The sequence below is a fragment of the Lipotes vexillifer genome, unplaced genomic scaffold (genome assembly GCF_000442215.2).
Source record: "Lipotes vexillifer unplaced genomic scaffold, Lipotes_vexillifer_v1.1 scaffold571, whole genome shotgun sequence".
Classification (NCBI taxonomy): domain Eukaryota; kingdom Metazoa; phylum Chordata; class Mammalia; order Artiodactyla; family Lipotidae; genus Lipotes; species Lipotes vexillifer.
In genome coordinates this window covers 1,545,352-1,569,354 of record NW_006790468.1, presented here as the reverse complement: position 1 = coordinate 1,569,354, position 24,003 = coordinate 1,545,352, and the positions used below count along the sequence as shown (strand labels likewise).

Below are 24,003 nucleotides of genomic sequence, written 5' to 3'. Positions count from 1 at the left end.
ACTTTGAAAGAAAAGTATCTTACTGTCTCTTTTTCAAATGTAGTTTCATTGAAGACTACCTGGACATTGCAACGAGTTCTTTAAAAAGTTTTTTTATCATGTGCAGTTCTTACATGATGGATAAAGTAGAATTCTGAGTGGCCAAAATAAAATGCAGACATTACTTGGATGCTAAAGCTGAGTGAGGGACTCATTTATAGTGGTCAAATGCTGCTTTTCAGTTTTGTGTATTGTCTAGGTTTCTATAAGATTTAATTGGAAAAAAATTCTTTTACTAAATAAAGTTAGAAACCCATTAATATAAGCAGATAAACACCTATTCTTAGCTGAGTAAGGATTGCCTAAGTTGTACAGATTATATCTACACTGTACACATGGTTTTTATCCAGGCTAAGTCTGGCTGCTTATCAAAACTGATCATTAAAATTGCTTGTAGGTGGCGGCTGAAGGTGGGGCCATCAGCCTTTAATAATATATATTAGAAAACATTGTCCTGTCTTAACCTGCCCATTGTTGGCAGCATTGAATTACCTTGGGTTCTTAGGTAAGGAAGAAAGTAAAATTTTTCTTTACTTTTTTTATTTGACTGTGTGAGATTCAGAAACATAAGAGTGAAGTAAAATAAAAAAGATGCTTTACAAATACATACATTAACTCAGTGTTTCTCAGTTGTATTTTATTTGAAGTGTTTTAGAGTTGTTATTTTTTGTTTTCTAATTTTCATAGACTGTTTAAATTTCACATCTACTTGCATTCTCATTAACTTTGTAGCTAATCAAACTCCTAAGATGTCATTTACTTTGAAGTTAAGTATTTATGAGTTGAATACAGTTAATAACTTTGGATTCTCTTGTGGTGCAAATCTTAAATTTAGCCAGTGTTCTCTCTGTCAGTGCTCTAATTATACTGTGTATAACAGTTGAAAAAACTGTTATACTGTGTATAACAGTTAATCTAATATTGTTTCTAACACTTTACAAATGTCATAAGACCTTTATAAATATACTGTATTTTGTGATAGTTTCAAAGATTGGGCTACAGTGATGTTTATAAGTGAACTAAAAATCAATCCACAAGAAAAGGTGAGATGATACTTTTATTTATTTAGTCAGTCAGTATATTTTTAATATAATTTTGAAAGGAGTCCCCACTTTTTTTTTTTCTTTAAGATGTTTGCGGGTAGGAGTTTATTAATTAATTTATTTATTTTTGCTGTGTTGGGTCTTCGTTTCTGTGCGAGGGCTTTCTCTAGTTGCGGCAAGCGGGGGCCACTCTTCATCGCGGTGTGCGGGCCTCTCACTATCGCGGACTCTCTTGTTGCGGAGCACAGGCTCCAGGTGCGCAGGCTCAGTAGTTGTGGCTCACGGGCCTAGTTGCTCCGCGGCATGTGGGATCCTCCCAGACCAGGGCTCGAACCCGTGTCCCCTGCATTAGCAGGCAGATTCTCAACCACTGCGCCACCAGGGAAGGCCTGGAGTCTCCACTTTTTAAGTGAAAATTTTTCATTCCAGATATTTTTCCAACCTTGGCACTATTGACCTTTTGGGCTAGTGATTCTTTGTTGTGGGCGCTGTCCTGTGCAGTGTAGGATGCTTAGCAGCATCCCTGGCCTCTACTCACTAGATGCTGGTAGTAACACCTCCCCTGATACCAAGTTGTGACATTGAAAACTATTTTTATTTATTGCCATATGTCTTCTGGGAGCAAAATTTTCTCTGGTTGCAAGTCACTGCTCTAGAGAGACCTCACAGCCTGAGCACGGCGGTGAGGGGACAAGTGCTCCAGAAATCTTCTGAGAGGGTACATTGAAACCAGGGGAGAAATCCTTCTTCCTGCAGTGTCTCTCTTTCAGCACACTCTTCAAGGTTAACATCATATCAGTTGGCAGAGGAAAAATATTTAAAAGACCCAGATCCATTTTTCCAGAGAAGGCAATGAAGGATGAATTTGGAGGCAATAAATTGATAAGTTGCGCAAGGGGGAAAGCATTCCAGAAGTGGTGGCAGAGTAAAACCATTAGCAAAGGTATAGGAGCAGAAAAGCATGAAGACACTGAGGAAATGCAGGAACAAGATAGACCAGAGTACAAGCTTGGCATAAAGTGGTAAGAAGAGAAAAAGCTTTCAGGGTACTTATAATCTAGACTCTAGAGGGCTCTGAATGAAAGGAGGATAGCTGAAGAGGAGGATAGAAAGAACAATGAAAGTTTGGAACATGGTCGTATTGATAGACACAGGGAAGGCAGAGGTGGAGGGGTAATATAAATAATTTGGGACTGCATTTTTGCACATATATTGATTATTCAGAAAATTGCTCATGATGTTATCTCATATTCTGTTTTCTTCTACCTATCCATTTCATAATTTAATAATATAATGCTTTAATAATGTATAAAAATATACTTACAGAATTTGGGATGAGAGGATTAATAGAAAAAACTCAGAGCTCATCAAGGAGTTCACTGTCCCTCTTTACAGTTCTATCTGAGAGAGTACAAGGGCAGCCATAGCCTCTCTATTTTTTCACCAGACTTCACCAGGTGAAGGTAGGGGGACTTCTCTCACTGGTAGAGCATATAGCTATACAAGAATTCCAGCAGAGCGAAAGTGGAAGTTAGCCATGGATATTGTCAATTTAGACTGGAGAGGAGAGTGGTGGGATTTTTGTTTTGATTCACACTCCTCTGTAGTCTTTAATTTCACCAAAGACATGCCCCTCTTTCTCTCTTCTCTTGTGGTTTAATTTTTTTTTCAATCCCGTAATCTAGAATAGCTGAGTAGTCATATATCTCTCATATCTCTTTGTGACATTTCCTTCTAGGCATATTGAATTTTGTCTTTTTTATTCTCGAATATTGTCTTTGGCTCAAAGTTTTATATTTTAGTGACTCTTCATATTGTCCTTCTCCCCTTATTTAGAAATGGACTCAGAAATCAAGGAAGAAATTCCTGTGCACGAGGAATTCATTCTGTGTTGTGGAATTGAAACCCAGGTTCTAAAATGTGGGCCCTGGACTGATCTCATTAGCAATCAAATTGCCAACAGGCCTAAGCTGCTTATTTTCATTATTCCTGGTAAGTTTAAAAATCTGGATGAGAAGACTGTATACAGATACGTGTAACTATTTCTGATTTTAAGAGAATTTGGTAAATATAAAAATCCTTATAGAAGGAAATAGAATCACTCAAACCATTGATAACAACCACCCTTGATACTTTACTGGCTGGACGTTTTGTTTGTCATCTATGCATTAATAGTATATATATTATATATATTTTGAAAATCACAATGTATACCATAAGTAGTTTTGTAATCTGCTTTTTAAAATTTCTTAACAATATTTAGAATAATTAGAACTTTATCAAATAATATTTTTGACAATTTTTTAAATAATTTTTACTGTCTCATTTCAAGATGATTATAAGATTATGGTAGAACATTTATTTATTCTGGGATTTGTCAACTGGGTCATTTGTGATTTATGCTGGATCAGTATCAATAGAATGTTAGGGGAAGATGCTTGATTGTAGGTATTCGAAGCACTTTTTAAAAATATGAGTTTGAAAAAAAATGTGTGTGTATATATATATATATATATATATATATATATATCAGCCAAAAGGTTGAAAATGAAACTGTTAATATGTATCATATTATATCATCTCATGTACACAGCTAGGCCTGTGATTTCTTTTCTTGTACATTTTTGTTTGTTTTCCCTGGATTAATGGTTGTCCCTTTTATTTGCTTAGTTTTCTATGTTTCAATTGGTAATTTATCCTAAAATTATTCTCCAGAAGTGAAAAATACTTCTCATTTTTTGAGTAATAGGGTTTCTGTTTTGTTTTGGTTTGTTTTTGGGGGGCTGTCCCTCCCAGAACTCTGTGTTCTTCGGCTCCAGTCTAGACTGGTTGCTCTCTTTCTTACACAGGCCATCCTGGGGACTCCTTTCACTTTTCTCCTGGTTGGATTCCTTGTTTCCTAGATCCTGTATTTTTTTTCTGGGTTTATTCCCTTGTTTTTGGTGGAGCATACCTTCTAGGAGCTTTCTGAGAAGAGGTGCATGGGAAATAATCTTTTACAGTTCTAGCATGTCAGAAAACGTCTTAGAGTTCTAGGTTGGAGATCGTGGTTTCCTTAGAATTTGGAGGGCATGTTCATTGTTTTCCAGGGTTCAGACTGTTTTTTGAGAAGTCTTGATATTATTCTGATTTTTTATCTTTTGTATGTGAAGCTCCCCCCCTCCCCCAACAAAACAGTATTTTAGATCTTTTCTTTGTTCTAAGATTCTGAAATTTTATAGTCAGGCACCTTGGTATGGCTGTTTTTCATACATTGGATTTTGGTGGACCTTTGTAAGCCAGAAACTTAACTTCAATTCTCAGAGCTCTGTGTTCTTTCTTTTTTATAGTCTTCTGTTTCATGTGTTTTGTGGGTGCTTTATCTTTTTTTTTTGGCTTCCTGCATTGTTAGAGTTTTTGCTGCATTCCTTTTTCTGTTGATAATCCTTGACTACCCTTTCTTTTTTTTTTTTGCGGTACGCGGGCCTCTCACTGTTGTGACCTCTCCCGTTGCGGAGCACAGGCTCCGGATGCACAGGCTCAGCGGCCATGGCTCACGGGCCCAGCTGCTCCGCGGCATGTGGGATCCTCCCGGACCAGGGCATGAACCCGTGTCCCCTGCATCAGCAGGCAGACTCTCAACCACTGTGCCACCAGGGAAGCCCTACCCTTTCATTTTGAAGAGGAAGATGTAAAAAATTTATTGGAAGCTTGTATTCAGGGGTGGGGCTTGTCCACAGGTATGCCTAGGGTGACCAGCCATCCTAGTCTGAGGGGTGTTCCAGGACACATGACTTTCGGTACTAAAACCATGATAACAGGATGGGCAAAACGGAGTGGTTGGTTACCTTAGGTAGTCCTCACCTTAAGGTGATTGGGTAGGGACCCAGCATTTCATTGGAGGATTTCCAGCTTTCAGTATCTGTTTCTTGGATTGTTCAGTTTTCCAGGAAGGAATCTTCCAAGTATCCTATTTGAGGAATGGAAGCCTGTCTGCTAATGTTCAGAGCTGAACAAGGGAGAGGAGGTTGGAGTTTCAGTGTTTCTTCTCAGTATAGTGCTTTTGTTCTCAACTGGGCTAAGACTTCTGATCCAGAATCTCTCTCTGGTTTAACCTGTTCTGAAAATAAACTTCCAGTGTTCTGCCATGATGTAACAGTCTTTTTGGAAAGCCTGTTTGGAAAGCAGTCTGTCAGCATCTATTAAAATTAAAAATACAGGGACTTCCCTGGTGACACAGTGGTTAAGAATCCACCTGCCAGTGCAGGGGACACAGGTTCAATCCTTTGTCCGGGAAGATCCCACATGCCGCAGAGCAACTAAGCCTGTGTGCCACAACTACTGAGCCTGCTCTCTAGAGCCCGCGAGCCACAACTACTGAGCCCGTGTGCCACAACTACTGAAGCCCACGCGCCTAGAGCCTGTGCTCCGCAACAAGAGAAGCCACCACAATGAGAAACCCGTGCACCGCAACGAAGAGTAGCCCCTGCTCGCCACAACTAGAGAAAGCCCGCGCGCAGCAATGAAGACCCAATGCAGCCAAAAATAAATAAATAAATTTATTTAAAAAAATAAAAAATACATATGCTCTGCCAATAGTGAGGGAGAGTTTGAAATTATAGGCATGACAAGTGCTATTAGATGAAGTGGAGATTTGGAGGCAATGGTAGAGTGTGGGATTGAGAAAATAATTAGAAACATTATCTTGGACTGGAGAAGGAATATCTTTCTGAGGCTAGAATGAAGGAGGTGACGTTGGTTACTGAAATGGAGAAGTGTGAAGGTGTGTCAGAGGAAATAAAGTAGTTCCTGCCTCCTGACCTCTGTTTTCTCTGTTAATTGAGAGTTGAGGTGATCTGTGGAGAGTAAGGATGGCAGAGGGTGGATTGGGGCCTTAAGGAAATTGGTCAGCATTGAAAATAGCAGATACACAGGATGAAAGGATATATTGACCAAAAACAAGTAGATCTTGAGTAGGGCTGTGATCAAATAGCAGGTATATTTGGAGTGAAGTCTAAAAGGGTCAAAGATTGAGCTGGAGAAGGGCTATCAGAGTTAGGATGCTTTGGATGTAAACCATTTCTGCGTAATGGAAAGACACAGGCCTGTCATTGTTGAAGTTGTTGTCAGGATCAGCAGCATCACCTAAGAACTTGTTACAAATGCAAGTGTTGGGACCCTATTCTAGATCTTCTGAACCAGAAACTCTGGGGGTGGGGCATCTGGGTTTTAAGAAGCCCTCTAGTGGATTTTGATATGCACACCACTGATCCAGGCTGTGGCTACTGGAATTAGTTGCTTAAATTGGATATAGGTGAAGTTCATTGAATTTGATCGAGATAACGAATTACGGGACAAAGGTGTTGGCTCAGTCAGGCCTCCCAGATTTTGAAATCACCTAACTTATGGAATGGCAAGTGAAACTGACATTTAAGGGTCAAGGTTTTCAGGGAATGTGTGAGAATGACTAGAAAGTTGATAGAGGGAAGCAGATGGCTTCAATCTTAGAGGAGGAGAGCTTCTTACAGTAGGATGAACTACAAGTGGAGCAAACAGCCCGCTCTACACTTCCCCAGTCAGAGGTGTTTTCACTCACTCATTGGTATTAGGTGCTAGGAGTGGTGTGTTGGAAAAGCCTTTGCTCTCATTGAGGTATATGAAGTGTTAGAGAATAGTGAGGTCTCTTCTGCAGGGCCTTGAAAGGAAGAGAGTCTATCATAGGGGAGAGCCAGGTTTAAGATATGATGAAGAGATAGAAGGAGCATTCATTGAAGACACTGAGGAGAAAGGGAAGTTTAAAACACTTGTTTGTTTTTTGGGTTTTTTTTGCGGTACGTGGGCCTCTCCCTTGCGGAGCACAGGCTCCGGATGCGCAGGCTCAGCGGCCATGGCTCACGGGCTCATCCGCTCCGCAGCATGTGGGATCTTCCCGGACCGGGGCACGAACCTGTGTCCCCTGCATCGGCAGGCAGACTCTCAACCACTGAGCCACCAGGGAAGCCCAAACACTTGTTTTTTAATAGTGTCATTGTTTTCTAGTGGCTTTGACATTTTCAGATCATTTTGTTTCCTGGTGTTCTTTTATGTTTGCCCTTCTATTCTCCTTGCTGCCCTTGGCCCGTTTCCTTGGGCTTTGTGCAAGCTGTAGGCTCTTGCTGCTCTTTAGTTTGTGGAATTCAAAATTGTATTTTATTTGGGGAGCTAGTCCTTTTATATTGTGGAGAAAATTAGGATGACAGTATTTCAAAGATTGTTAAACCACTATAGACCTCATGTTTAGTCCATCTCTGATAGACTGACGTAACATTTTATTTTAAATCACTTTTTCTTTTTAACATCTTTATTGGAGTATAATTGCTTCACAATGGTGTGTTAGTTTCTGCTTTATAACAAAGTGAATCAGCTAATCCCCATATCTCCTCCCTCTTTCGTCTCCCTCCCACCCTCCCTCTCCCCCCCTCCCTCTCCCACCCCTCTAGGTGGTCACAGAGCACCAAGCTGATCTCCCTATGTTATGCAGCTGCTTCCAACTAGCTATCTGTTTTACATTTGGTAGTGTATGTAAGTCCATGCCACTCTCTCACTTCGTCCCAGCTTACCCTTCTCCCTCCCCATGTCCTCAAGTCCATTCTCTACATCTGTGTCTTTATTCCTGTCCTGTCCCTAGGTTCTTCATAAACATTTTTTTTTGAGATTGTATATATATGTGTTAGCATGCAGTATTTGTTTTTCTTTTTCTGACTTCACTCTGTATGACAGACTCTAGGTCCGTCCACCTCACTACAAATAACTCAATTTTGTTTCTTTTTATGGCTGAGTAATATTCTGTTGTTTATATGTGCCACATCTTCTTTATCCATTCATCTGTCGATGGACGCTTAGGTTGCTTCCATGTCCTGGCTATTGTAAATAGAGCTGCAGTGAACATTGTGGTATGTGACTCTTTTTGAATTATGGTTTTCTTAGGGCATATGCCCAGTAGTTGGATTGCTGGGTCACATGATAGTTCTATTTTTAGTTTTTTAAGGAACCTCCATACTGTTCTCTATAGTGGCTCTATCAATTTACATTCCCACCAGTAGTGCAGGAGGGTTCCTTTTTCTCCACACCCTCTCCAGCATTTATTGTTTGTAGATTTTTTGATGATGACCGTTCTGACCAGTGTGACGTGATTCCTCACTGTAGTTTTGATTTGCATTTCTCTAATGATTAGTGGTGTTGAGCGTCCTTTCATGTGTTTGTTGGCTATCTGTGTATCTTCTTTGGAGAAATGTCTATTTAGGTCTTCTGCCCATTTTTGGATTGGGTTGTTTGTTTTTTTGATATTGAGCTGCATGAGCTGCTTGTAGTATTTTAAATCACTTTGCTTATACACATAGCAAAATTAGTTCATCACTTTTAAGTTAGTAATGATAATGAGGAATTATTTATTGGAAGCCACAGATTGAGTAGCTTTTAATTTAGTTTCATCTTTTCCAATGAACTTTTGTTGTAGAATTTCTGCTAATAGCATCCTTGGACTTCCTTTAAGTAGTGAAATAAGCAAATGGAGGCAGTATGAGAACTCACTGTAGAACATATTGAATCATAATTCTCAAGTGGTCATATGGGGATAATGGAATCATGTGGCATGTCTTGTAGCGTGAGTACAGTGATTGGAGATGGAGGAGACAAGGCTCCATGGAGAAGCCCAAAGTTCTGTCCACATGACAACCTTCTCTAGATGCCATGCCACATTAACTTGGTATATGGAAGTTTTGTCCCGTACAAGATTAACTAGAAGGCATAAGTCTACAATTGCAGTGTTAAGTAGTTAAGGGTTTATTGGCAGTCAGGGTCTAGAGATGATCACCACAGCCTCTGTTACATGTTGCTTAGGCATTTCACTATGTGTATGTTCAACCATGTGTTTATAACACCTTTTGATATCCTTTGATAAAATGTATAACTTGCATTTCTGTATTGGAATGCTTTTGAACATCTTTACACCTGGAGGTAGATATATATATATATATATATATATATATACACACACACACACATACATACATACATACATACATACATACATACATACATATATATCTGATTTTAGTTGTATAAACAAGACCCTTTTAATTTTCTCTGTGATCTCCTAACCAGGAAGTTTAATTCATGGTTCATAAAGTGTAATATAAGCCATAACATTTAAGCGGTGAAGTATGCAATGACATTTAAATGTTTTGCATTATATTTTCTACCTCTGTCTCTGTTATAAGTTGGATCTCCATGTTACTGGCCAATGTGGACTCTCTTCAGGAGCCAAGCTCTTTATTACTTGAGGGCCTTTGCACCTATTCTTCCATCCTAGTATTCTTCTCCCTCAAATCTTTACATGGTGGATTTCTTCTCATCTTTTGAGTTATAGATAAATGCCACCTCCTCAGACATTTTTCTCAGGCCATCCTAATCTTGTCCCTTCTCTATCATATGATCCTGTTTATCTCCTTCATAGAAATTATCACACTCTTGAACTATCTTATTTACCTACTTAGTTATGTGTATATATTCTCCTACTAGAATATAAATTACAAAAAAATAACTAAAAGAATACAGTAAGTCCCCTACATACGAACGAGTTCTGTTCTGAGAGCATGTTCATTAAGTCCAATTTGTTTTTAAGTCCAACAAAGTTAGCCTAGATACCCAACTAACACAGTTGGCTATATGGTACTATACTGTAATAGGTTTATAATACTTTTCACACAAATAATACATAAAAAACAAACACCTAAAAAAACAGTTTTAATCTTACAGTACAGTACCTTGAAAAATACAGTAATACAGTACAATAGCTGGCATACAGGGACACGTTCGCATCTTTGAAAGTTCGCAACTTGAAGGTTCATATGTAGGGGACTTACTGTGTACAAAAGAAGCTATAGTACTGAATGGAATAAATGGACATGGAGTAGTTGGCATTATCATTTACTTTATGGTGACAAAATAGTAAATCAGAAAGTTTAAGGGGATTTGCTTAAGATCTTACAGTCATTAAGGGAAAGAACTCAGACTTAAACTCGGAGATAGAGAGAAAAAGTTGTTTTTTAGCAGTTCCATTATCTAGTACTCATTCATTCTGGTTTTATGTATCCTGTCATTGCAACTATTGTGTCTAAATCATGTAGTTGTTATCTTTGGATTCTCCTTAAATTTAAACCAGTTTAACACTCTCTACATCCTAAACTTACAGAATGCTACATGTTAAATCTATTCAACTTAAAAAATTAAAAATGTAATAACAATTGTAGTAATAATAGCAATGATAGTAGTAATGATAGTAATAATGGCTGTCCACTCATCCTTGGTGATAATGTCAGCTACTTTATAGCGCTGTTGTAAGATTAACTAAAACAAGGTATGCAGAAGATCCTAGACTAGGTAATTTTATGTTCTTTTTAAAATTCAGTATTATTTACTTTTTATGTTCTTTCAGTCTTCAGATATTTATTGAGCACTTATCATTTGTATGATAACACTGGTAACACCTTTGGCAAGTTATTTAACCTCTCTACCTTAGTTTCCTCACCCATAAAATGGATATAATAATAGTACTACCTCATGTGAGGACTAAATGAGTTAATATATGTAAAACACTTAAATACTGCCTGGCATGTAATAGGTTATAGTACTTAAAAGTGTTATTATTTTCTAGTCCTTTGAAGAAAACTATAAATCTTTACTGAGAGACATAAAATATTTGAGTATGAGACATGACACATTCCTAGAAGGTTATACTCAGGAATGTGGAAAATATCAAATATTTCTAAACTTATGTATAAATGAGATAAAATTTCAATCAGAATTCCAAAGAAATTTTTAAAAATTGAAACTGTTGAAAATAATTCTAAGGGCCTACCAGTTACTGAAACATTAAAATACAAACAAACAAACAAACAAACAAAAAACCACAATGTAGTAATCAAGACAGCATGGTGCTGGCAGAGAAGAAAAGGAAAAAATAAGTGGAATTATTTGGAATCAGAATTAGCAAAGAAATGTAAGAATTCATTATTGGATCAGAAGACATTTCAAATCCATGCAGAAAGAATGGGTAATATAATAAATGCTCTTGGGACACTTGGCTATTCACTTGAAAAGGAGGTGGATTACTGCTTTGTACTTTACACTCAAGAATATTCCAACCGTACTGAAGATTTAAATATAAAACATGAAACAGTGTCATCACATCCACCATTGATGTTACAGTAACTCTGTGCTGATGCACACCCTGTTTCCCTTCTTTCTCCTCTAGCTGCACAGCAGACAATTAATCAGCTGACCAAAGAACACATTACTGTATTTGAGGAAGTCTTCACCTATTTAACAAAGATGACACTAGCACCATCACAAAAAGGAATTTGGAACTTGAGTCACTAGGTCAGAATGCAACAGAAGCAAAGTAACAATAGGGGTGATAAGGCCTTCGTATATTACCATCATGGCTAGACAATGATGACAAGTTTGAATAGCTAACATTTATACAGCAAGCAGTGTATTGAGCAGTGTTTAAGTATTTTACATATATTAGTTCACTTAGTTCTCACATGAGGTAGTATGATTATTATCCTCATTTTATGGACAAGGAAACCAAGGCCTGAGAGGTTAAATAACTTGCCAAAGGTCACACAGTTGGTAAGTGACAAGGTAAGAAAACCATCCCAGGCAGTCTGGCTCCAGAGTCTATGCCCTTAACCACTTCGCTACATTGCTTATCTAGGAAACTAAAAGATATAGACCATGAAGAAGAAATCAGTAAAATTTGACAAGGATGGCAGAGGTTACATCAGTACAGCAAAACCCTGTCATGTAATTGCAAAGAGGAGAAAACCTAGCAGCATGAAGAAATAGATAAATTGATTGGAGAAATAGATACTGAATGAAGTGGACTAGTATTTATGAAGGTGTTATACAGATGATGATTGTAAGATGAAAACACCATTTCACTCTTTTCCCCCAAAGATGTATCAGATTGACTATTTTTAAAAAAGATCACTTATTCATTCTGTCTCTATAGCAAACCCACCTCAAAAATACCTTCTGTACATACCCAAGAAAAATCTACATGTATTAGTTGGTGGTCTTTTCCCCCAAAGATCAAACTATACATCTCTACAATATAAGTACTTGTGATACATGACCAGAAAACAGTTAATAGATTCCTTAAAGTTTTCTTTGTGAATGATTCTGACACTGATTGGTTTTTGTGCAGCTTGGTAACTGATCATAGTCAAATCTTGAAGGGGCTGACAGGCAGTATTAATGATTTTAGACAATGTGAAACCACTGGAAGGTGTTTAAGTAGGGTACTGCTGTGATTCAATTTGAGGTTTGGAGATATCTCTCTGGGTACCCTGAAGAATGGATTCCCAGGGGACAAGAGTAGATAGAAGACCTGTTAGGAAGCTGTTGTGGGAAACCCAGTGGGAAGTGATAACACTAATAGAGAGAATTGGACAAAGTTGAGATGTATTTTGGAAGCAGAGTTGACAGGACTTATTGATGAATTGGATGTGAAGAACAGGAAGGAACCAAGAATGACTCCTGCTGTTAGGACTTGAGTATTTGATTTATGATTGGTGCTTCCACTTATTACGATGAGGAACATTGAGGAAGAATTTATTTGAAGCAGTTGGAGAACAAAGCAGGAGCAGAAATTTTCTAAATGATAATTCCCAGACTTAAGGTATAAAGGATATTAAAATTGAGTTGTATGGGTAAATGTTACTACGTTTGTATAGTAACATTTAGGGAAGTATAAGGAGAAATAGATCTTTCTTTTTCAGTCAGCACATTGTCTTATGTGAGTTTTTTGCTTTGGTTAATCTAAAAGTCTGTTTCTTTTCTTAGGTAACCCAGGTTTTTCTGCCTTTTATGTGCCTTTTGCAAAGGCTTTGTATTCTTCAACAAAAAGACGCTTTCCCGTTTGGGTTATCAGTCATGCTGGGCATGCCTTGGCCCCCAAAGACAAGAAGATTCTTACAACCTCGGATGGTATGTGTTTGTTAACATCTGCTTTCCTTTACAGTGAGTGGGTGTTCATATTTCTAGAAAGCCTGCTAAGGTTAAGAGTTATACCAGTGGAAACCTCCACTTGTGGCATTGGGCCCATGATGCCACATTCTGGTAATTTTAGGATTTGGGGGGTCATTTTAATCATTCTGCAGGTAATTTTCTTTAAAAGTTTGGACAGATCAAACAGTTTGTCTAGGACTTGCCATCTGTATTTACCAACTAGTAACCAACTATATGTTTATCGATCATGTACTATAGTTCCAGGGTTGTGTTAAGAGGAACGGTGAAGTAGTATAACATGACGCGGTCCTTAGCCGCGGTTCCTACTCTAAAGAAGCTCTCATTCTCATCTTTAGAGAGTGATTAAGTGATAAACTCTGGCCTGCTGATCATGTGGATACTTAAGGAGTAAACAAAGGAGAGAGTAAAAGAGTTTTAGCAGCTGAGTAGAATTTGGAATTGAGGGGTGGAGGTAGGTGCCTTCTGTATAATAGGCAGAAGGATTAGCATAGCAGGAAGAGAGATTCAGTAGGTACTTGAGTGCTAGGCAGGGCCAGATTGGGAGGAACCTTGAAAGCTGAAGGGAGAACTAGGACTTTACATGGTATATTTCTGGAAGCCTTTAAATGGAGGAAGTAGTACCACAGAGTTGCAAATTACCTGCTTCTAATTCATGAGTATTCTAGCATGTTCACGCTTCTAAAAAAAAAAAAAGGGAGATGAGAGGAAAAAAGAAAAACATAATTTCTGTGTGGTCATTCCCTACGGGTTCCACTTCGTTAATCTGAGGTGGGAGAGAGGTGGCTATGGCTTCATTGCCTAGTTTGCCCCTGGTTCTGGTATGCCTCTCCTATGGTATGAGCATCTTCTTGTACTTATTGAGCACCTAATGATAGGGAAAACCATGTGTGGGTAGGGAGGGAGAAAGATGTAGGTGATATGGGAACTTTCTGGACTAACTGTTCAAAATTTCTGCAACTCTAAAACCATTCTAAAAAATAAAATCTGTTAATAAAAAAATACTGGAGGGCTTTCCTGGTGGCACAGTGGTTGAGAGTCCGCCTGCTGATACAGGGGACACAAGTTCCTGCCCTGGTCCAGGAAGATCCCACATGCCGCGGAGCGGCTAGGCCCGTGAGCCATGGCCGCTGAGCCTGCGTGTCCAGAGCCTGGTGTCCGCCACGGGAGAGGCCACGACAGTGAGAGGCCCGTGTACCACACACACAAAAAAAAATACTGGAGGTTTTTAATAATTTTAATATTTACATTATACTTTTTATCATTGTATTAGTTCAGACTCCCATAACAAAACGCATAAACTAGGTAACTTAAATAGCAGGAATTTATTTTCTCATAGTCTGCCGACTATAAGTCCAAGATTAGAGTTTTATCATAATTGTGTTCTGATGAGAACCCTCTCCCTGGCTTTCAGGTGGCTGCCTTCTCTTTCAGTCCTCACATGACAGAGAGAGAGAGGGAGAGAGAGAGGGAGAGGGAGGGAGCATGATAGAGCGAGAAGGAGTGCAAGCCAGCAAGCTCTCTGGTGTCTCTTCTTATAAGGGCACTAATCCCTTCATGAGGACCCCACCCTCATGACCTCCTCTAACCCTAATTACCTCCCAAAGTCCCCATCTCCAAATACCATCACAGTGGGGGCAGGGGGGTTGTTCAACGTAAGAATTTTAGGGGACACAAATATTCAGTCCATATAATCATGAATGGGAATGTTATGTATTAACATTTTAAATCTGATCACAGGTATAGGTCAGCATATACATATGACATTGTACCTGAGCAATAGTAGAACATACAAATTATCTCTTAAAACATTTTTGCTAAATATTTGTTCAAGTTTTATTAGCTTCCCTTTGGTCCATCCTCAGAAGTATTACCTTACAGTTGTTAGAAGCAGGCCCTTTGAAGCCTCGATCCTGTTGAGTAGCAAAGGAAAAGTTTCTGTTCTAAGTGGCAGCTCCTTCCACATTCATGAACATCTGCAGGCAAGCTAAATTGTAATAATTTTTTTATTTGAAGTGGGTGACAATTAAGAGGTGATTCCTATTTTTATCCATGTCCTATTTTTGGCTGTTAACTGATACATATGGTCAGGACACAATGTAGTTATTACAGAATTTAAGAAATGAAATCACCCTGTCCATACAGAGTAGATAGATACTCTTTGGTTCCACAGTTAGCATGGGATTTAGTTCTCTTTTCTTTTCCCTCCTGAAGCCATAGCTCAAACTATTCATGTGTCATCTCACTGTGAACATCACAACTCCCTGGCTCTTGATCTCTTAATTCTCACATATCATGGTATAGATCAGCTTCCTGAAATGTTAGTTCTGGTTCCAGAATCCTTTGTTAATTTTAGATTGACTTTAACATCAGATGCCAACTCTTGAGAATGGAATTTAAGCTTTCTTTTTTCCTAATTCCATTTACTCAATTTAATCTTTTTTGAGTACCTGCTGTGAACCTGCCTCTTTGCTAGCACTTAACGGAAAAATACCTCTGTGCTTAAAGCAAATCTGTTGCACTTACATTGTTTATTATTAGGTTATCTCACCACCCAGACTTCCTGTGTCTTTCTTTTTAAGGCATCACATGTAATGTCTTGGCTAATCTCCTCCTCTCTGTTAAAACAGTTTCCACTCTCAGTGATCAGGCCCTTGATAAGCAGGATCATCCAGACTTTGTTTCAGCTCTTTAGTTGCTCAGATTTCTTCTACTACCACTTTCACCTACTTTATCTTTTTTATTTCCCTAATTATCTTCTATTTAGAATTATAAATTTACAGATTAAGTGCAATCCCTATATAAATTCCTACAAAAATTACAGCTGCAATTTTTCACAGAAATAGAAAAAAAGTCCTAAAATTTGTATGGAGCCACAAAAGATATCAAATAGCCAAAATAATCTTGAGGAAGAAGATTGAAGTTAAGGTTCAAAGGTGAAGTTATCACACTTCCTGATTTCACTTCCTGATCACAACTGTATGGTAGTGGCATAAAAACAGACCAGTGGATCAGAATAGAGAGCCCAGAAATAAACCCACAAATATAGGGTCAGCTAATCTTTGACAAGGGCACCAAGAATACACGATGCGGAATGGATAGTATCTTCAATAAATGGTATTGGGAAAACTGGATATCCACACGCAAAAGAATGAAATTGAACCCTTATCTTACACCATACACAAAAATTAACTCAAAATGGATTAAATACTTAAATTTAAGACCTGAAACCATTAAACTCCTAGAAGAAAACATAGGAGAAAAACTCCTTGACATTGGTCTTGGCAATGATGTTTTTGGATATGACACCAAAAGCACAAGTAACAAAGGCAAAAATAAAGTTGGGACTGTATCAAACTAAAAAGCGTCTGTACAGCAAAGGAAACAGGCAACCAAATGAAAAGGCAGCCTATAAAATGGGAGAAAATATTTGCAAACTATATATCTGATAAGGAGAATTTCCAAAATATATAAGGAACTAATACAACTCAATAGCAAAAACACTTAATAGCCTGATTTTTAAAATGGGCAAATTTTTCCAGAGAAGACATACAGATAGCCAACTGGTATATGGAAAATGCTCAACGTCATCAGTCATGAAGGAAATGCAAATCAAGACCACGATGATATTATCACCTCACACCTGCTAGGATGGCTATTCTCAAAAAAGACAGAAGTTAACGAGTCTTGGAGAAAGGTCACTTGAGCAGTTATCTAGGTTACCCAAAGCTTTCTGAAAGGGAAAGCCTTCATGGGTGGGGTGGCCTAGTTCCTTATCTGGTGGTTTTGCTAGTAGCTGGGTCATTACAGCTGGCAATATGTTTATTCAAAGTGGATGTCTCATCAATCAAAAGCTTAATGTCAGGCACTTACACTCAGTATGTGAGGTGATGAATGTGTTACTCAACCTGACTGTGGTAGTCATTTCACAGTGTATATGTATATTAAGTCATCACCTTTTACACCTTTAAAAACAATCATGTTGTACAACCTAAATATATACAGATTTTCTTTGGCAGTCATACTTCAGTAAAGCTGGAAAGAAAAAGGAAAATAATTTTTGAAGCTGGACCATGGGTACATGGGGGTCTATTATACTATTCTCTGGACTTTTGTGTATGTTTCAAAATTTCCACTATTAAAAAAAGGTTTTAAAGAAAGAAAAAGAATTATAAGATCTTAGAGCTAAAAGTATCTACCATATGATCCAGCAATTACACTCCTGGGTATATAACCAAAGAAAGTGAAAACACTAATTAGAAAAGAGATATGCATCCCAGTGTTCATAGCAGCACTGTTTACAATAGCCAAGGTAATGGAAGCAACCTAAGTGTCCTTCAGCAGATGAATGGATAAAGAAGATGTGATGTGTATGTGTATACACACACACACAGTGTTTTACTTGTCCATAAAAAGAATGAAATGTTGCCATTTGCAGCAACATGAATGGACCTGGAGTGTATTATGCTTAGTGAAATAAGTCAGACAGAGAAAGACAGGTACTGTATGTTATCACTTATATGTGGAATCCAGAAAGTAAAATGAATGAATATAACAAAACAGAAACAGACTCATAGATATAGAGAACAAACTAGTGCTTACCAGTGGGAAGAGGAATGGGGGAGGGGCAACACAGAGGCAGGGGATTAAGAGGTACAAACCACTGTATATAAAATAAATAAGATACAGGAATATACTGTAGAGCACGAGGAATGTAGCCAATATTTTATAATACTTTTAAATGGAGTATAATCTATTATATAAATGTTGAATCACTATGTTGTACACCTGAAACTAATATAATTTTGTAAATCAACTATATTTTAATTTAAAAAATCAACCTAAAAAACAAAAGTATTTACATTAATTCCATTTTGAACCCTTATTTTTCAAGGAAGGAAAGTAAGGCCCAAAAGGGCTAAATGACCTTGTGCTGGTGAGTGGTAGAACGCGGACAGGAAGCCAGCACTTGTGATCCTGAGGTCAGTGCTCTAGTCCTGTGGTAGGTCATCTCAGGTGGCTGGTGCAAAGTGCTAGTGATTAGCCCTTCCACGGTCACAGATTGTACCTGGTCTGTCACCCTTTTCCTGCTATGACTTGTAAGGGGGACAGGATAAATGGAATGTAGATGAAACTATGCAACTCATGGCAAAATCTTGCCTAAATACCTCAAAGTGCCTCTTTTTATAGTGTCTTTTTCTATCTGTTTACGTGTATGTGTATGTGTGTTCCTCTGTGAATGCAATTTACTTTCGAGCCTTTTACACTTCTGTTAAAGACTAGGGTATGCTTTGAAAGGCAAGCAACTATTGGTTACCTAGCAGTGAGAGATTTTGTGAAGTGAAACCGAATATACAGATTTTATTGCCTTGATTAAAAACATCTATTTCAACAGCTGTCACAGAAATGTGGCTGAATGTGAATCAAATGTATAGTATACACTTGCTTTACCTTGAAATAGTTTAAAAGATACATATTTATTGAGTTATTTCTTCATATATACCCAAAGAAATTTGGGGGTTTTAATACCACAGTTTTTCCTCTGTCAGGAAATTTGTACGTCTGCTTAGAATGTGCTTTGGCTATCTTATGTGGTATTGGAAAACAGAGGTGTTAAAAGACTTCTTAGAAAACAGGCTTGTTTAACATGCTAAATCTCGAAAAGCTACCAGTTTTGCTGGCCTGTTATCCTAACTCTGGCAAGAGAAGAGATAACCAAGGACAGGAGGAGCTAGGAAGTAGTGGAAATACCTCATAGTACTCATGAAGGATGATGCCTCTCCTTTCATGCTGTTCAAACTTAGTGATTAGCTAACATGTCTTATCCCTATATTCTTACCTCAGAAAGGTCATCATAATAGAAGCTATATATTGAATTACCTAATGAAAGCAACATCCAACTCAGTTATCACAGTAAGCCCTTTAAGTCATACTTGAAGACAAAACAAACGTTGAGCAGAACATGAGTAGCAACTTTGAAAGTTGAAAATAGACTCAAAGAGTAACCCTACATCAGGGGTTCTCAAACTTTGGCCGGCATCAGGATCACCTGGAGGATCTATTGAAACACAAATTACTGGATGCTACCTCCTGAGCTGTTGATTCACTACAAGTGGGGTAGGACCTGAGAATTTGAATTTCTAACAAGTTCTTAAGTAATACTGATGCTGCTGGTCCTGGTACCACATTTTCAGAAGCCCTGCCATAGGTCTTCACCAGTAAACATTGGTGGGGAAAACCAGCAGAAAGTATCTATTGTGTCTGAATTTCTGAGAAATGTCTTTAATTCTTGTTTTAAATTGACATATTATTTATAACTTTATTTTGAGTATGCTTATTGCTTAGGCTGCTTGTGTGCTTTATTTTGAGTATGCTTATTGCTTAGGCTGCTTGTGTGCTGTTGAGTTAATGACTTAGTAATTAGAGCCTGGGTCTTTTGCTGCTAATGAGAACAGTGCCATCTAGAGGCATTAGCCCAAAGGGCCACAACAGGGCCATAGGAAGCTGTGGTTTCTAGAGGGGGGTGAAAGGGCAACTCATCCATCATCAAGGATTTATCGACAACCTACTAGATTATTATGTGTGGTGCTACAGAGGTATACAAAGAAATGAAAATGCTGCCTTTTAGTGACTTTCCATCTGTGTTGTGAGTAGCCCGAAAGTTCTATAAAGGGCACATGGGGCTCTGAGCTTCACTAGTCCCCCCGATTGAACCAGAACAATTCTGCCTTCATCTGTTTTACAAATTGAAGGTTATGTTTATAAATGCATGCTACAGTAGACTGAAATGGATAGGCAGGACAGATATATTATTCATCATCCAAGATTATTGTTCTAAAGTACAGGTTTTCTGACATGCAAAATATGGTGTGAAAAATATGTAATCATTGAGAGAAAAGACATAAGCTATAACCACACATCAAATGTTGAAAGTACGTTTTGCTTCATATTAGCACATGTTAAAATTATGAACAGTTGGAAATAATATTCTAGTTGCACCACATTATCACAATCATAAATTGGGTATAATTGGGAGAACAGATGTTCACCAGTGTCAGAAGGAGGTGACTCAGGAAAAAAAAAAGTGTGAAAAGAAAATTTGAGGAATTAGAAGTATAAACTCTTTCTGGCTTTGATTTACTATGGAGTCAGCTTACTTGATGGCAGATTCATTATCAACTATTTTGTCATTTGTTCCAAACGTGTAACAGAAAAGCTAGAAATCATAGTGGTTTAGTTTCAACTGGTAAAACATTACCTAAAAAAGTTACATAGTCTTTCAACTAATGATAAATTTGCGTCATGTTTATCCCGAGAATCATTAAACCACTCCCACTCTAGTACCCAAAACTGAAAGAAAGAGAAAAAACAGTAGGGCTTTCTCTTGCCAGGACTCTGATTGGCAGAAGAACATGGAGGCTACAGGGAACGACTAGATTCTCCCGAGGCAGGGACAGTTAGTCAAGTCTCAGGGCTCTCAGTCACTAGAAATAAACAAGTAAGTCTCTCAGTAGGTGGGAAGAAGCAGAAAACTAAAGGGTAGAGCAAGAAGAAGAGTTAAGAATCGAGCAAACTGTTAGATTCTCAGGGAAGACAGAAGTAAGAAGCAGACCAGAGGGGGGAGAAAAGCATTGTAGCTGATGTCATATAACACAGACCGGATCGTTGTCCCTCCCTTTGAGATCCTTGGGCATCTTCTCACTGCTCACACAGTGGAGTCCAGATCCCTTAGTGATGTTCAGGGTCCTACTTGATCTAGTCTCAACCTTCCTTTCTAACCTGATTTGTTCCATCTCTCTTATAACGACAAACAGGCACAGTACTCATCACAGTGTCCAAAATTACACCTCACACTTTTATGCCTTTATGTTCTAGTATCATGAATTTAGAGTAAATTTCATTTCTCTTTTTTAGTTATGTATATGTAATGCTAAACAATACATGATATTGTTTTGTGTGTTTTTTTAAGCTTGACCTAAAGAGTAAACTCTATATTCATCTTGCTCAAAGCATTCTTTAAAATATGAAGTGCTACTTTTAGCCTTTTAATCTACATGTGTAAGTTGTTTAATTTAAAGTTATTATTAAGGTATAGCTTTGGGGTAATGATGGGAGCAGGATGGAAGACTTCACTAGTTGAGAAAATTCTGGTGTAAGATTTAGAGAGTTTCTGTGTGCAGACTCAGTCCTAGCAGAAGGCTCATGTAGCACTAATCTTTGGTCTTGTTAGCTCTGTGGTCATTGGCGACTTGTAAATACTGTTTGTGTGACAATATATAGTAAAACTCATGCATTTATATTCAGTGTGTATCTAGATAAACATATATGTGGATGTGTTGTTAAAATGTGTTGTTAAATTTAGACCATTGTGATAGTATTCAAATGTGTAGTTAAAATTACACAGTTGTAGTAATGTGCATTTAGTAAATAGTATTTTCCAGGTATCTCTCTTGGTTTATTTGGAGAAAGGCATAGTGCTTTTTATGAATTCAAAGGGGCATTACCTTTCTATTTTGACCCAATAAAACCCTCTTATTTTCTCAAGGAGATGCTTGAGCTATACTTACTTCAGTGTTTTATAATAACGTTTTTATCTACTTCTGTTTCCTCTTATTAGACTGTGAGCTCCTTGAAGACAAGGGAGTATATTGTATTTATATCTGAGTTTTCAATATTATCATGGGCCAATTAGTCACTGTTTTCTGTCAGAGTAGTCAATTTCGTTCATGAGAAATGGAAGAAAATAATAGTTATCAGATTTACCTGTCTCCTGAAGCTATAAGGGATGCATGATAATTTGATCCAGAATTGACAGAATTTTAATAACTGTATCAATCAGTTTGAACAACTAGATGAAAAGTAAATGCGAAGTACTGATATTACTTAATTCCCCAAAGAACTACTTAGGAACAGATTATACATACCTTTTGAAATAAACTCCAGAATCAGTAAATGATTCTGGAGTTTATTTGGAAGTGAATTCCATTGAGATGGGTCTAAGAAACAGGCTCGGGTTCTAAAACGCAATTGTCAGTACTATATTCAGGACCATATATTGGTAAAGAATTGGTGAATTGGATTGCCATCTATCAATTCAGGCAGTTTCCAGTTTAGAAACAGTTTACTTTCCAAATATACTTAGTTGATCGTAACTTGGAGTACATTTTCCCTATAAAAAGAACGGTATAAATCATTTCCATATTATCACTCTGATTTTGATACAATTGAATGTGAGTTTTTTACAGTATTTTTATGGAGAGTAAGTAAATGATTCCTAGAATTTTTTTCAGAGTATATTAAAATCATAATAGGAGAGAAAGTATAGAGTATACAGTCCAGTATATAGATATTCTTTTAGCTTTTAGTTTTTGCTAGTAAAATAATATCCAGAGAGCACATTGAAATTTTCTATCATTGATTATTTATTTATAGAAAGTACTTTCCCCATTAATCTCATTACTTCAGAAAACACTAAGTAGTGTGTTTATCTTGGAAATCTACTGAGCAATTCCCAGAGGTAAAGCCAGACTTACCTCTGAAATATTCACTTCGATAATGATTTGAATTATAATGGTCATTAAAGTTCATCTGAAACACGTTTTAGAGCCTTATTTCTAGAATCAATGAAGTTTCTAAATGTTTATTGTATTTAGCTCATTTTCTTTCTCTTTGCTCTAACCATATAAATGTGTATTTGAGGGAGGCCTTAAACGACAGGAATTGAAATGATAGCAGTCATAAGTTTCATTTCTCAAATAGTTTATGCCAGACACTTCCTATGTGCTTTAAAGTGTTACGCAAGCAACATTCCTCGGAGGCTAGAATTACTATCTCTGTTTTATATATGAGGAGACTGAAGCCAGAGGTTAAAGTATTTGCACGGAGTCACATAGTAAGGTGCTTAGCTGGGAGTTAGAACCAGATTTATCTTGTCTCCAATGCCCTTGATCTCTGTCCTACACCATACTGTCCCAATGAAAGGAAGACTTCAACATTTTCAAAAGCTGTATATTTTGAAAAATAAAGAACTTGGGTTGCAAATATTATAGGTATTTGTTTTGGGGTATCAGAACAATACGATCACTCCTGCGTAGAGTGATCAGAGAAGATACATGAGAGTAGTGGAATGTGAACAACTCAAACTTAAATAGAATATTAAATAAATAAAAACTTGGATTTGGAGCCATCAGAGGCCCTACGAAAATCAAATTTCCAGATTCTGTCTCTTCCCAATTCTGTTTTATGGGGAACTTCCTTGTTAAATAGAGAATGAATTCTAGGCTGACCTGGGAAGAAGGGTTAAAGCAGAACATGTCTCACCTGGGAAATCTCCTGTTTCAGTAGCACCAGTGAAATGGGGAACTAAGCCTCATTAATTCAATAAAAAGCGCTTCAATAACTGTATCCCAGGCATTGGAGAAAGAGATAAGCAAGACAGGAAGTACAGAAGTAAATTAGGAGTAGTGTGGTGAGATAAATATGGGATGTGGTGGAAACTGAAAGGAAGGCTACTTTACTCCTCATCTACTGAATCATAAAAAGGCTTCTCAGAGGAGGTAACACTTGTTGAGAGTTTGAAGGATAAAGAGGAGTTAGCCAGGTTAACAAGGGGGAGCTGAGCACTGAAGGAAGAAAAACCAGCATGTACAGATAAAACTGAAGAGCAGTTCTTCCTAATGAGTTTGGGGTACCTTTGTTATGGTTTGCGTCAGTACCTTGAAGGCAGTTGACTACCTTGTGATATCTTGAAATATTACACCCTGTCATTGGGGTTGTATATATGTTCATAGGGAAAGCCTATTGAAGTTTTCTCTGCTCATAGAATATTGCAGCTGGCAGCATCCTCAGATTGTCTAGTCATTTCATATTT

General features: G+C 37.7%; 1 protein-coding gene across 2 annotated transcripts in view; it reads left to right on the top strand.

Annotated features, from left to right (window-relative positions):
- The first annotated feature begins 2,920 nt into the window (after positions 1-2,920).
- Positions 2,921-24,003, top strand: part of LDAH (lipid droplet associated hydrolase) — an 82,022-nt gene continuing 60,939 nt past the window's right edge. The window contains exons 1-2 of one of the 2 annotated variants that reach the window (XM_007463755.1): positions 2,921-3,074; positions 12,951-13,094. In XM_007463755.1, the coding sequence (XP_007463817.1) occupies positions 2,921-3,074; positions 12,951-13,094 (298 nt within the window). The remainder of the gene's footprint in view (positions 3,075-12,950; positions 13,095-24,003) is intronic. The other variant, XM_007463756.1, reaches the window with a different exon arrangement.